Source organism: Anarrhichthys ocellatus, unplaced genomic scaffold (assembly GCF_004355925.1).
Source record: "Anarrhichthys ocellatus isolate YVR2014 unplaced genomic scaffold, GSC_Weel_1.0 scaffold46, whole genome shotgun sequence".
In the NCBI taxonomy this organism is placed as follows: Eukaryota; Metazoa; Chordata; class Actinopteri; order Perciformes; family Anarhichadidae; genus Anarrhichthys; species Anarrhichthys ocellatus.
Genome location: NW_022280076.1, coordinates 2,478,482 through 2,493,204, shown reverse-complemented (window position 1 = coordinate 2,493,204; position 14,723 = coordinate 2,478,482). Strand labels below are relative to the sequence as shown.

The 14,723-nt window shown below is 41.7% G+C and overlaps 2 protein-coding genes across 4 annotated transcripts; both read right to left on the bottom strand.

Annotated features, from left to right (window-relative positions):
- Nucleotides 1-1,571: 1,571 nt before the first annotated feature.
- On the bottom strand, nt 1,572-7,017 carry LOC116395422 (V-type proton ATPase catalytic subunit A-like). 3 transcript variants are annotated; one of them, XM_031869313.1, is made up of 15 exons: nt 6,892-7,014; nt 6,256-6,353; nt 5,672-5,800; nt 5,284-5,498; nt 5,069-5,206; nt 4,831-4,982; nt 4,531-4,693; nt 4,271-4,379; nt 3,856-3,978; nt 3,660-3,774; nt 3,345-3,408; nt 3,057-3,260; nt 2,716-2,810; nt 2,374-2,545; nt 1,572-2,286 (listed from the first exon to the last, which is right to left on the bottom strand). In XM_031869313.1, the coding sequence occupies exons 2-15, from the start codon at nt 6,335-6,337 to the stop codon at nt 2,194-2,196; spliced, it is 1,854 nt and encodes a 617-aa protein (XP_031725173.1). In that variant the 5' UTR covers nt 6,338-6,353; nt 6,892-7,014; the 3' UTR covers nt 1,572-2,193. The 3 variants fall into 3 exon arrangements, with proteins under 3 accessions (XP_031725173.1, XP_031725170.1, XP_031725172.1); XM_031869310.1 differs by having other exon boundaries at nt 3,660-3,978; nt 6,892-7,017; XM_031869312.1 differs by having other exon boundaries at nt 3,660-3,978; nt 6,256-6,348; nt 6,892-7,017.
- A 1,409-nt stretch (nt 7,018-8,426) lies between these two features.
- Nucleotides 8,427-13,330, bottom strand: wasf3a (WASP family member 3a). The gene is made up of 9 exons (XM_031869269.1): nt 13,252-13,330; nt 11,496-11,660; nt 10,454-10,588; nt 10,213-10,366; nt 10,013-10,130; nt 9,731-9,915; nt 9,121-9,342; nt 8,741-9,030; nt 8,427-8,652 (listed from the first exon to the last, which is right to left on the bottom strand). Exons 2-9 carry the CDS (start codon nt 11,626-11,628, stop codon nt 8,495-8,497), a joined length of 1,395 nt encoding a protein of 464 aa, XP_031725129.1. The 5' UTR covers nt 11,629-11,660; nt 13,252-13,330; the 3' UTR covers nt 8,427-8,494.
- Between the last annotated feature and the right edge of the window lie 1,393 nt (nt 13,331-14,723).

The following is a 14,723-nucleotide window of genomic DNA, read 5'->3' as shown; positions in this document are numbered from 1 at the left end:
TCTATTTTATTTTCTTTACACACAACAGTTGGTTAGCTGATTATAGGGAAGCCCGTAAAAAATGGAAGCAAAATGGAAAAGAAATACAGCTTTTTGAAAATGATCAGTGATACGTGACAGCTCAGAGAATTGGGAAAGCACACATGCAAGAGTCTGTTTGCTCATATTAGAGACATTATAGTCAATGAGAGGAGAATTTTCTTATTCTATTTAACTTCCAGCTGTAAATATTTACACACAGTCTTTACAAAAGAGAAAGAGAGCCAGGTGCATTGTAAGCTATGAATCCTGAGACCACAGAAGTCTCTTAATGTCCACCAGTGGGAGTCTGGATGGACTGAATCAATGCAGGAAAAACAAAGATGCTGCTCTTGCTCTTGTGGGTTATGCGTCCATTAGTCTGGATGGAGGCCGGAACCCAAGATAGCGTCTCTAATCTATTTTGGAGGAATTAATGCTGGGAGTCAGGCTGAACTAAGAGTACGTGCTGAAGATTACACATCGGCAAATGACAACAGACGCCAACGAGTGGATGTAGTGAACAAGGGGAAATGTCTCTTGCTGTCATGTTTGATGAAACTGGGCCTTGTCTCTGCTCTTTGCTGTGCGCGTCATCCTCCACATGTTTTAGTAGAGTGACATTACTTGAGTTTTTCAAGTTAAAGGCCTTCTCAGTTAGTTTCTTTTGAGGGATTTCATGAACACCCAACTTTCTGCTGAAGTTCAAGCAGTTTGGGTTATTTCAGAATAGATTGTTATAGTTTTGTTTTTTTGCAACCAGTGAACAGAAGTGTTTGGAATGCGAAGGTTGTGACGTAGAGACGCCGTAGACGGCTCTGGTAGTGACCTGTCAATCTTTATTGCTTTACTCTAAATAGGACCATCATTTACTAAACAAACATCATGCTGTATTCAAGAAGACTTTAAAACTAGTGATTGAGACCATTATGCTCAGAGTTTGACTTTTTGTTTTTAATACCGGGTCTATTAACATTACATTCAGAAGAACATATGGGCGCCTTACATTGTTTCTTGGGTGAGTCAGGATACCAAATATGTCAAGCTAAATTTTAAGGGAATAAGTATCAAACGAACTGTGATTCAGTGTTTGGCGTAGTGTGTAAAATGTTTTCTCCTCACTCCTTCAAAGCTATTAAAAACACATTTATGCGAGAAATAAGGTTTCAAGAGGTTAGTCAGTCAGAAAGTCTCCTTAAAGCATTCAAACATGCGTGTGTGTGTGTGTGTGTGTGCCACCTAGAGGCCAGTCACTGAACATCTGTGTGGTCATGAGTTGTAGCAGTCAAAGGTTGATTCTGACTCTTGTTCAGCTGTTTCAAAAGGTAAAAGTAGACTTTATATCACTTTCCTGTTCCCATGAGTTTAAGATTACTACCATTTGTAATCAAAGGTGTTTATACTCTGCTTTATAGAGCGGCCTATCAGAGGAGTGGAGTTGCTCTGTAAATTGAAGATTGAAAAGTTCTGGAGAGACCAGAAAGTGATTGTGTAAATGACATTAAGCAGCGACAAATGTCCCATGAACATGATAAACAAACAATAAACTTTAGTTGGTTTTTTTTAAACATTTATTTCAGGAGACAGCAACGTACCACAAATATAATAGAGAGACATCTGATACAACACAACTCTAACAGACTCATTCATTCACATTTTTGCAAATAATATCAAGTATTTTGTCCACAACATTACGATCACACTTAAGAGGTAAGAGAGGTGGAAGAATGCCTTTAACCCCCCCCGATACACAGTAACGCAGTGCATCCGTCCCTTTGCCTGTGTGCATGTTCCCATTTGATTGATAATATGTATTGATCACGTTACATCTGGGGGAAAAGAAACATCCCTGTCCACTCTTTGATGCAGCCATTGGTTGAGTGCAAGTAAGGCTCCTGATTGGGGCCCACTGATTTTAACCACATGTTGGCATGTTGCTACATTCGCTGAGTAAACCCTAGTTTCGGGTGTCTTAGAGGATTCCAGCACTGTGTTTTCTAAAGTCCAAAATCAACTAAATGCAAAGGAAATTTGTGCAGGAATGTTTTAAGGAGACGTAAACACTGAGGAATAAAAGAGTTCACATGACTGAGGCAGACATTAAGAACACGGGCACTATGTTGCACTGCACTGGGGTTTGGATATTTTGGGAGAGGAGCCGACTGGTATGGAAGCTCATTCCTCCAGAGTCCTGAAGGCGTTCTGCATGTCCTCCACCAGCTGGGCGAATTCGGCTTTGATCTTAACTTCGCCATCCTTAACGGGGTCCTGAAGAATTAAACAGAGAATAAAAGTTATTTATCTTGGCCGATAAAATCTAGACACAGACGTATAAAACCCTTCACGCAACCGCACCTTGAACTTCATGGAGCTGATTTTGTACAGGATCTCTCCCATGTGCTCCTTGATCATAGCCCAGGTGATTTTGTTGTCACTCTGTGCCGTGGACTCCACCGCGTGTCGGGCCATGTCGTAAAATGAGATCATGTTTGAGAGGATGCCAACAGTTTTGTAGAAGGGGCAGAACCTGTGTGTGGGGAGAGGAGAACGTGTGAAGCTCACAGTGTATGTAATCATCAAGTGACGGGATCTCCCTTTTTTATATCCAACAATTTGTTTTTCATCGTTTCCGCAGAAATCACTTAGACGGGAGAGCCATTTCAAGCCCGCTGAATGGAAAAGATGTTTTGTCTTCACCTATCGTAGGGGGTGTAACCGTTCTGCTGCAGGAAGTCATCCTTAATGAGCTTTGCAACTTCCAGAGTGATCTTATCGCTCTCTGCAAGAGAAGCCTGTGAGCGAGACAAGATCACGAGGATCAGTCCAAGTTATTCCTTTCAGGAGTTGTTGATTAACCAGGTTAGCATGCAAACACTATGCATCATTAACTCTACAGCTCTAGCAGAAGCCTCTTCTATAAAACACAGATTTCACACATCAAATGCAGCGATTATCCGGCTGTAAAAATGTGTGTGTCTGGAGAAAAATGTTGGAAATTAATTTCAGGGTTAACCGTGTTTTATAATCCTAAACCTCACCTTGCCAACAAGCTGCACGATCTCAGCCAGGTCCTCCTCCTCCTGTAGAATCTCTTTGGCTTTCGTACGAAGAGGAACAAACTCGGGGAAGTGTTTGTCATAGTATTCATCCAGAGCTCGTGTGTACTTGCTGTAGCTAATCAGCCAGTTTACTGAAGGGAAGTGCTTTCTCTGAGCCAGCTTCTTGTCCAATCCCCAAAACACCTAAAAAAACAACAACAAAGGAGATTGACACACGCCAAGAATGACTGCAAGATTAAATGTAAGGAGCCGATACTCAGTGCTTACCTGAACAATGCCTAATGTGGCTGAAGTGACAGGGTCTGAGAAATCTCCACCAGGGGGCGACACACTAACAGGAAAGCACAGTATTTAAGGAAAAGTCAGTCTAATAATTGATATATAATATATAAATAACTAGGTTTGTTCTGTTAGGTTGCCTACTTTTCTTACTCCCATGAAAAAGGAACTAAAAATATATAAAGCTTATCACAAAGCAAATTGAACAAAACAGAAGATTTAGGGCACCAACTTGATTTAAAGTTGTATAACAGATGTTGGAGAATGACCTATTTTTCCCTGCTTATATGAAAGTCCACTCACGCTCCTACGATGCTGACGCTGCCTTCTCTCTCTGGATTTCCCAGACACTTCACACGTCCAGCGCGCTCATAGAAGGAGGCGAGCCTGGCGCCCAGGTAAGCAGGATACCCGCTGTCTGCAGACAAAGACGGACACAAACTGTCCCACAGCGTCCTCGCAAATACATACAAATCAATCACATCCATCGTGAACTTACCAGCAGGCATTTCAGCTAATCTTCCAGAGATTTCTCTCAGAGCTTCGGCCCATCGAGACGTCGAGTCGGCCATCATGCTCACATGATAGCCCATGTCTCTGAAGTATTCCGACAGCGTGATCCCTGCAGAGGTAAATGCATTCGGTTTACAAATTGGATTCTCCAAATGATTACAAACAGGAAAGAAGCGTTTCCACACTGCTTATAAAGTAACAGGAAAGGGAAGATTCACTTTGTGTTTATGCGTTTGTGTGCCAGCCGTGGACGGAGGCATTAGGTTTTCGAGTTCGGTCCATTAACGTGAACACATTTCTCAGGAACGCTTTGTGCAAATTTCTTCAAATTTGGCACAAACGTCCACTTGCACTCGGGATTAAACAATGAGACTGTTCTCTATAGAGTGAACGGTTGGTACCTGTGTAAATTGAGGCCTCTCTGGCAGCCACAGGCATGTTGGATGTATTAGCGACCAGTGCTGTTCTCTTCATGATGCTCTCAGTCTTGCCATCAACCTCCATAGTAAGCTGTTGGGTAAGAGCAGTGTTAACATAATACAATACGAACGCTGACATCTTTGCTCTAAACTAATTTCAAAATCATCTTTCTCTTTACTCGTTTATTCTTATTTAAAAATCACAGATAAGACAAATTGAAACTTTTCTTTCTTCCACCTACCTCGGGGAAATCCCGCAGCACTTCAGACATTTCATTTCCACGCTCTCCACAGCCAACGTAGACAATGACGTCACTGTTGGAATACTTGGACAGCGACTGCGAGATCACCGTCTTTCCACATCCGAAGGCGCCGGGTATAGCAGTGGTGCCGCCCTGCACGCATCTGTACAGCACGGAGATCATGCGGTTCAATTTGCTGCTCACAGATTTTAAAATCACACAATATGAAATAAAAAGTAGTTAAATTGTTAAAATAGAGGCCGAAGTTGCTAAAAAAAAAAAAAAAAATCAACTACTCACGGGAAAAGTGCGTCCAGAACTCTCTGACCCGTCAGCAGCGGATGATTAGCCGGTAGCTTCTCAGTGACTGGGCGAATCTGTCGTACCGGCCACACCTGCATCATGGTGAACTTCTCCTTCACGCTCTCAAATTCGAGCTCCAGAACCACATCCTGAATGCAACGAGATCGAAAAAAATAAAAATTTGTCACACATGAATTTTGATCCAACAAACGAGCGTTTTTGCCTTTTGACTCACAGAAATGTCATAGTTTCCAGGGGGGGCTAGGTAGGTGACGGTGCCTCTGTTGCGAGGTGGAAGCATCATTTTGTGCTTTATTAGAGAGTTCTCGAACACCATGCCGTAGATATCGCCACCTGTCACGTGACTGCCGACCTAGGGAGGAGATTGTGTGCAATTAGCCAGAACATTTACAGGAGGAGAGACATTCACGCTCTGACTATTTATCGTACCCGAAGACTCTGGCCGGGGGAAAATTCCCATTTCAGGTCTCTGTTGAGAGCACCGATGTTCACTCCTCTTGGGATATAGATGCTTTGAGTGAGGTCATTGATGTCCTTCAGTGGACGCTGGATACCGTCAAAGATGGAGCCCATGATTCCCGGTCCAAGCTCTACAGAGAGGGGTTTCCCCGTCCGAAGGACAGGGTCACCGACAGACACACCGGCTGTGGCATCAAGTTAAGGTAAACCACACAAACCGCAAGCACTTTTAACGCGAGTAAAGTAGCTCTAAAATGTGTATTTTTTTTAACATTCATTATGTGAATCTAGTTTTAAGGACGCTCTTGACTTGTTACATGTATAACAGAGGTAGGCAACATGGCAGCAGAAAGGATACAAGTCTCCTCGTAGACCTGGATAGTTGCCATGTCTCCCTCTAAACGGATGATTTCTCCCACCAGCTCACTGTGACCCACGCGAACCAGCTCGTACATGGCTGCTCCGGCCATCGCAGTAGCTGTCACCACTGTTAAAGAAATACAGACATTTATACAGTGACACACATTTATAGATCCTTAGCTGTGTAAAATAAGATAAACTACTGGATTGTCTCCTAACATGTTAATGTACATTTTGTTACTATAAATCCCTCTTTCAGAATTTATATAGTTATTGAAAAATGTTATAGGATGCATATTGTTTAAAAGAAGAATAATGGGGTTTTAGCACTTCTAGTGCTCGCTGTAACTGCAAGAAATGTTCTTAACTATCCTCTAAATAAAGAACTGAAAAAATATATAGACAATGAACGAATCTGTTGGAATGTGAATTATGCTGAAAATCATCAAACATCCTAATATTCTATATCAATAGTTAGTCCGATTTCTTTTTTAATAATACAAAATAGCACCTGGCTTTCGGACAATTAAATGCAAAACAATGCAATCTATCCATTTAAAGAAAAAGGACACTAAAGCAGACCTGGTCCAGAAACTCCATGCACAAATCCAAACTCGCTTTCTCGATCCTCATCCTGGATCTTGGGAAGGTTTGAGGTATCCATCTTGATAGTTTCTGTCCTGCAAAAATAAAAAAGAGTAACTAGTATGAGACACGGATGCTTCTAATTTAAACTGAATACACTCAGCAGACACATCTTTAACACACACAGCAGACACATCTTTAACACACACAGCAGACACATCTTTAACACACACAGCATGCACTACCATTACACTTTACACAGTTGCAGCACAGTGCTCTCCACAGGATAAATGACAGTCAGTGGAAGGTCAAAAGCTAACTCAGTTGAGTCTTTTTCGTCTTCACCCAGGGTTAAAGATAAGGTTGAGTTAGTCACTGTTCATCGCTGAGGACATGCTAGCTAGCCAGTTGGTGTCATAATGGTTGTCACTTCAGACACGTAACATTAAGAACAAAGCTGATTTGTGCGTGTGCGCGTCTAGTTCAGGCTACTAGCTAGCAAACACAAGCTATCCTCATCATCATCATCACATAGAGGTTGAGCTAAAGTGACGATCATTCGCGTAACATTTGGTCCTAGATTGGCAGGAAACGTTAAAACCTCATATTATACAGTAAATATAAATATCTTACCGTGTCTTAATGTGTTGTTCTCCCGGGTTGTCGTTAACGTAGCAAAGGAGGAGCTTCACTGTGGTAATCACCTGCCAGGCACCGGACTGTCACGGGAAGAACCATCTCCATTGTGGCTCCGCTGTTTCGTTCTGTACTAAATTGAGTGGAGCCAAAATGGCGTCCGAAGCTCAACAGTTTCCCAGTCGACAATAAATTCCGCCGGTTTAAACCTCCACCAGGCGCATTACTGTCCTCTGCTGGATATAAATGAATGAACCAAGGTACAACAACAATATATTTGCAACTTCATTCATGTTTTAGTTTTTAGGCTACGGGTTTTACCTGGGTAACAACCATACACGTCACTTTAACTACTTCATAACATGTCACACAAATACCTAGACACATGGTGATTCATACAGGATTTTATTCAATCATTGAGTGTCATCTCTGTCGGGATTATCAGCTACAACTGTGATTTTTAACATGAAATTCACAACAGCTTCAAGATAACACTGTCAGATGCTGATTGGCATCTAAAAAAATGTCTGCCATGTCCACACACCCACAATGTTAATTTTCAATTTAATTCAACTTTATTTCAGACACATATGTCCATATTAGAAAAATAATAAATCTTTTGCATATCTTCTAATGAATACAAACAACACCATGATTTGTTATACTATCTAGGTTATACTATAAATATAGCTACTATAGAGGAAGAAGACAATAGTAAAGGAGGAGACAATCACAACATGACTTTCTAGCTAATACTGAATTTTTTAAATGATATGTCAACATTTTCGAAGACACATCACAATAAATAACAATTTAATGGCAGAACAAAACTGTATTCGGACCGGTCATGATACATCCCGTGGGTAGTGGAATGGTGACAGATTGAGGTAGCAATTACAAAATGTTGTATGGAATTACTCGTCAAACATTCACATAATATAGGGAGGGTTACATTTAGTCAAAAATATTATCACAGATGTGAAATTTCATAAAATTATGAAAATACATACTGAAATCCTTCAACGTTTTACTTCATATATTGCTGCATTCATTTATAAATATTAGGCCTTTTTCCACAATAGATATTTTGACTTGTCATATTAGGAAAAGTACAACTTATAACTTCAACGATGGCACTGTTCTTGTCAAGTGTCTCAGTAAGCCATGACGGTGTGACAATGAGTCGGCGTGCACATTACCAGGATCTTGAAACTGAAGCAGCTTAATGGAATGCAGCCAATCATTTTATTGTTTATACCTGTGCCTTTCCTACTGCAACGTCAGAATGTCTTCAGTGAAAAAGGCCTCGTACTGGGACATCATTGTTAGGGTCTACTGCACATTTCATCAGTGAGTACGGTGTGTTCAAGGTCTCAGTTTACCAGGTGAGGACATTTCAGAACGCCAAAGTCATAACTTCTGAATGTGAATCAGTACATTAATAATGCAAGATAAAGTAACTGTGCTCTGGCAGCAGTGGGATGTCATGTAGAGTCCACTAGGTGGAGCCAAAGAGAGTAATACACAGTTTTGCTTTAGTTGCATTGAAGATCCAGTGAAGCAAAACTTCCGCTAGATGCCACATGTGCTTGGTGCTTGGTCAGTCCGACCACTCGTTTTCGTCCAGCTCAGAGTCCTCATCAGAGTCGCTGTACTCCACCGCAATGCGCCGAGACAGGATGGTGGCCACGTCGTTCCCCACCGGCTCCCGCTTGTTCTGCTGTTCCTGCTGCTCTTGCACTTTCTTCAGCTGGATGCCTAATAAGGGCACACAAGGTAACACATTGTTGGCCTGTCCCACACAGAACATATATGGTACAGAAACAATGCCAATACCCCGACTCACCCATGCGGATGGCGGACAGCAGGCCACTTCTCCCATCCCTCACGGGTTTAGTCTGAGCTCTGCCACCTTCGCTGCATCCTGCTAGGTGTGAGGATGCAGCCTGGGGAGGGAGGGGTGGAGGAGGCGGGAACATGTGCGACCCTGGAGGAGGCACAGGTGGGAGCGGGTAGCCTGTGCCTACGTGCATAACTCCATTATATGGTGTTGGAGGCTGCGCACCCAGAGGAAAAACAAAGGCTGTCTGGCCTGATGGGATGGGTGGGCCCGGGGCAGGAGGCGGGGAGAGAGAGCTGGTCGACGGCGAAAGAAAGAGGATTAAGTTGCAGTGGAAAAGAGATATTACATTTCATTCCTTCTCTGCTTATGCAACAAAAACATACTTGTAATCTGCAGGTGGAAGTGTTGGACCGTTCATTCGGTCCGCAGCGAGAGGCTCTGCTGCTGTGGCATAGGTTACCCTCTTGTAGTTGACATCAATGCTGTGGTATTCATGCTCCACAGGTGGTGAGGAGTGTGCGTTCCCAGGCACGTAATCATGTGACTTGGAGTGATTACAAGCAGTGGCGGGCACTGGAGGGACGGGGTATCCCAGGAGGTCAGGCCTGGATAAACAATGAAATATCCAGATGGTGTATTTGTTGTTATCAAATAAAAATTCAAGCTTTACACGACAGAAACTATTGCTATTTGAGCCACAAGGTCCTATTCATGAAAAAAAAGATTTACCCCTCCTACTAAAGTACACTGTATATTTAATCCTCCCAATCTTTGTCTTAGATTTTCGCTACAATTTCCAGTGTCCCAGATTTTGTTTTGATTATCATATTTCTGCATATAGTACATATTTTCAAAGGTTTTTTTTAAAGTTACATGTTACCTTTCTTTGACATTTAAAAGATTGACAGGACACAGAGAGTGCAGTTTGTGACATTTAAAAACATCAATTCCCTCGGTTGCATCTCTACTTTCTGTCAGAAAGTAAGCACTAACCTGCCGTCTGGGGAGAGCGAGCCCTCGGATGATGCCGCTCGCCGAAGACTCTGCGGATGGCGGTGATCTGGACGAAGCTCCTTGTCGAATGCCATCATGTTCCACTCCTGCCTGCGGTTTCGGGCCTTTCTCACCTTCTTCACCTCGCGCTGAAGGGTGCTGCTTTCCACACATCTCTTCTGTTCCTGGGAAAGATGGATGAAGGGACAGCAAAGGAGATGAAAACCCCACTCGCCAAATAGATACATGAAAATAGAGCAGTAGGTAAAGGTGAGCTCTCACCCGTTGCCTCCTCCTTTCTTTCCTCTTGTCCTCTGTGTCCTGAAGCATTTTCTCCCTCCACAAGTCAAAAAAGTACGACGGGTCCGAGTAGAATTTCATGGGATCGGTGGAATCCTCTCTGTATTCAAATACAAAAACAATGAGACAACTGAAAATGTTCATGGTTCAGATTTTGTAGTTTTTTCCAACGCATGCAGCACCTGTAGGCTGTGAGGTCGCTGAGGGGAGGAGGCCTGTCGCTGCTGTTGTACATCTCAGCCACTGAGTTAGGAGTGCTGCCTTTGGACAAAACCTGCTGGTCCTGGACAGTGGAGCTTTTGAATGCCTTCCTCAGGTTAATGTCCTGAAGAGAGACTACGAAACAGTAAGACAGGCGGTTAAACTTGAATACAGTGCATGTGAGAATGAAAATAAGTCATGAAATCAACAGACAGAACTAACCCTCCTCCACGCTGGAGTCCAGCTGGGTGACCTTGACGGCCAAGCGGTCGATGCGGTCCTGGAGTGAGTTGGCGCGCACGTAAAAAGTGTTGGCCTCGTTAAAAAGCTCCCCGAAAACATTTTCTGCATGATTACCTGCAAAAACAAAAGGGGCAAAGAACCAGGAGTGAAGGTAAGGAAGCTGCCAATACATAGAAAGGTGTTTCAATCCTCTGAGGTAAAGAAATAAGTGCAGCATATTGCATGAGACAGGAAAATATATATCTTATGTTTGTACATTTCTGAATGCTCTCTAGTTCTCTGGATTATACACATTAAGTGTTTGGTCCATGCAAACACAACAGCATTAATGGCACACGTCAAACAGCTCTGATCCACTTAATGTGGAATCTATCATTAGACAGCCTATGTTTGTGTCTCCGCCCACCCACTCTCCATCTTATCTGCCCGTACTAAGCTTTACAGTAAGCTCTAAGCTCCTGTAACTTCACTAAATACACACACACACACACACACACACACACACACACACACCGGCCAGATGTCCAGGAGTAAATTTGCTTCCCAAAATTGTCTTTCCCTCCACATTTTACTATCTGTTTCACCTATTTCAGTGCACAAACTGTAACTCTTAACACACAAGCAAACCAATGCTTATATAGACATTACCATACATCATTAACAATTCAAAGCACTCCGCTTCTGTACAAATTGGCTGATTTGAGTGTACAGTTGATAGATGTCAGTACTGTCTAGTGTTGGATAATAATGTCTACAAAATGATAAATGATTTGCGTGCTTTTTTGGCGTGTTAGAAGCTAAAAGTTAAAGTTCAAAACTGTCATACGGTATTTTATTTTCTGATAATCACCTTCCAATGATCAAGGAAATGTAAGCACTCTTAACGCAGTGAAGAACTTGTTTTATGCTCCTTTGAGTTGATTTGTTCAAAAGCAGCTTCCCTCCTGTAATGATCTCACACTAAACAAGCATCTGAACATGCTGTGATACAAACTGAATATGAGTTTAACTGTGATCTTACTCAGACTACTGAGCTGGCGGATGATGGCGGACAGCGTGTTGTTGGTGACACATTCCAGCTCGTTGCCAATCCCATCAGCCACGCTACCGTGGCACAGGTGCCGAGGCTGAATGTTTCTCTTGAGCAAAGGCATGACCTTCTCTCACATCTCGGCCACAGCACCTGCTGGAGAACAGAGGACAGCTCATTGTATACTACAGTACGACCTGCAGGCTACATCTATGGACACATTAAACCATCTTCACAAAGCTACATCAAGTGTGTCAAACGAGGTGTCTAAATAAATTCAGGTTAAACTGACCCATGCTTTAGGCATTGAATCCCGGTTAATGCATGCAACCGATACTGTGTCGTTAATGATTTTCAGTATTTCCTCTATAATTTCACAGGTTTCAAATACAAATAAACACAAATAAAATGTATAAATAGTATATTCTTTAAATACTGTTGTAATTGTCTATTTTATCTCACTGAAATTAACATGAAAGTCAGCAGACTGTTATAATTATTTTATCATATTCGTTTTAAAAAGTGTAATGGACAGCATCAATATTAAACCTTTCCTGATTTTTGTTACATTTGCATTTGAATGTCACAATTTATCACCACCTATCAAAGTGGTACAGCTATTGTATGTTATTGGCCATTTAAAAACAAAGATTAAACATGCTCATCACAGCTGTTTTGATTGGGGTTTTGTGATAATAGAAGTGTGAAGACTACAGATGTGGCAGTTTTTCATTTTATGTGCAAGTCACTTTACACTCCTGTATTAAATGGACTTAAAACAAGAGATTGAGTGATTGCCAATAATTACAGGTTGAGAAGAGCCAGCACACTAGTACCAATAAGAACATCAACTTACCAAAATTACCATATTTTGTGCACCATGGCAAACAAGTCAGACAGAAACGCTGAATCTTTATTTACATATGGAGCTGCATCATTGGCAGTGAGAGTTTGGAGCCATTGAAGCCAAAATTAAGTTCACATTCTAGCATTTTAACAACTATTAATCCGAATATGAAGTCATACATTTGGGGTGATTTTCTTGGTTTCTAGGACAGCAGTGTACGTCGACATTCAGTGGCATCAGTGTCAACAGACAGTTTCAACCCGTCTATCAATTGAAGACGAACAAGCAGTTTGGTCCCCATTTGAAATGTAGCAATGGCAGAAATAAGAAATACATTTTACAAACAAAACCTGCTTTCGCTATTAACTATGTGAGGTATCCCCCCTAAAACATGTTCGAAAAATGCTCTTTGAATAGCCTAATTATTCCCCACAAAAGTCCAATTAAAATTATTAAAGTTATATATGCTCCTCCCCAGTCACAAAAAAACGGAATTTATGAATATGCAAAATTGTTGTGAAAATGAAATTATATTGTAATTACTTCTATTTTATCTGTTTTTATCATGTCAAGTGTCTTTGAGTACCTTTTAAAGCACCATACAAATAAAATGTATTATTGTTAAGTGTTTTCATGGTGGCACACGAGCGTCAATTTCCCATAATTCCCCGCGTGAGCGTTCACCGCACTTTGCTACTAACAACATGCTGGCGCGACACTCCTCTCAGCTCTCGTGGCTTTTTGAAGCAGTTTGTTCTTCTTGACAGTCTAACAGCAGGTAACTCAATCATGCACGTAAACAGAAACATGGGATATCTAATAAGTCAGCGACACTAGAAGATGCTATAAATAAACCCACTATTATTATACTACTATGTATTGTATCTCACGTTTACCTACCATAGAGTGGCCGGTGGGTCAGTAGGCTCGACGTACGTTTATTTTCACGTCAGCACGCCGGGAGGGAGCAGTACAAGTCGGATCCATGCTGTTTTATCCAAAATAAACAAACCCTTGGCTGGCCTGCTGCAGTCGTGTGTTGGACGTTGACTTTAGTCATCTCTGCAGGGCGGAGTTCACTCTGAAAACAAATCTCTCTGGTCCAAATCACAGCTTGAGCTTTAAGGGATTTGGTTAGCAGATTTACTCCCTTCATCCAATCACAGTCATCATGCCAGCCGTCTGACATCCAGTGTTTTATTCCTGGATGTATTGGTCCGATTATTTTTATGAATATAAGTATTTTGTGGCCTTCTATGAATTTGATGTTGACATGGTTATTTCTAATAGTAACAATTAATCAAGTAAAGGCTGCAAAAGTCTCTAAATAGGGAAAATGCCCTTCACAATTTTTCCACAGCCTAACATGAAGTCTTAAAATTCCTTATTTTGTCGGACCAAACCGAAAAATGTTCAGTTTATATACATCAGTATGTCAGTCGCAGCTGGGACAACACTTGATTTGCTCTTTTCTCACAGATGGCATCATCTGGATTGTGGGAGGGACTAGTGTAACCCAGATATGAGAGTTTAAATCTTAGTACGCCCTGATACTATACTCATTACGTTACAGTTACAGTATTGCTTGTTTCACAGAGACATTGTTTAATGCAACTATCTGGATGTCATCTCCATTGGTGATGGGATTTAGGCACAAGTTAATTTACATCGCACTTTTCACATAAGTTACAAAGTGCATTACAGGAAGGAGAAAGGGAGGGAAGAGGGGTGGAAGGGACAGTGGATGAAAACAAGAAGTGTACAACCCACAAAATACAAGTTAGAAAATCAAGAGAAAGTTAAAGGTGTACACAGATTTTGGCTTCTCTGAGACTTTGCTGGAGGCTGTTCTGGAGAGGAGCCAGGCTAGCTGTTTCCACCGGTCCTTAAGATAAGATAAACTAACCGGCTTCCACTTTAACTTTAGCATACAGGCGTGAGAGAGGCATCCATTTGTCTAACTCTCTGCAAAAAAAAGCATGTTCAATGTTCAACTATGAAAAGGCAGGGATTCATGAAGACAAGCTTCAACTGGAGCGATAACAAAAGCTTTTGATGACTTTCTGTTGTCACTTTGAGCTTGTGACTTTAATCAGGATGCAGAAAACGACTTGCATACTCTTCTCATTAAATACAGTGAAAGAAACAGAAGAGCATCCTCACGTTGCATTGTAGCTCCAAAGCTTTATTTTAACGTACACACAGTACACGTATCATACAACAAAACAGATTACAGAATGTCAGTGTCATGGTGAAAAAAACACTTCAGATATTCTCTATTTCTGACTGTTTTGTTTTGGTACATGTACTCCTGATGACGTCAGTTTGCTGTTGAGCAATAGGAGCGAAGCATTTCCCTGAGGGGTCTTCCA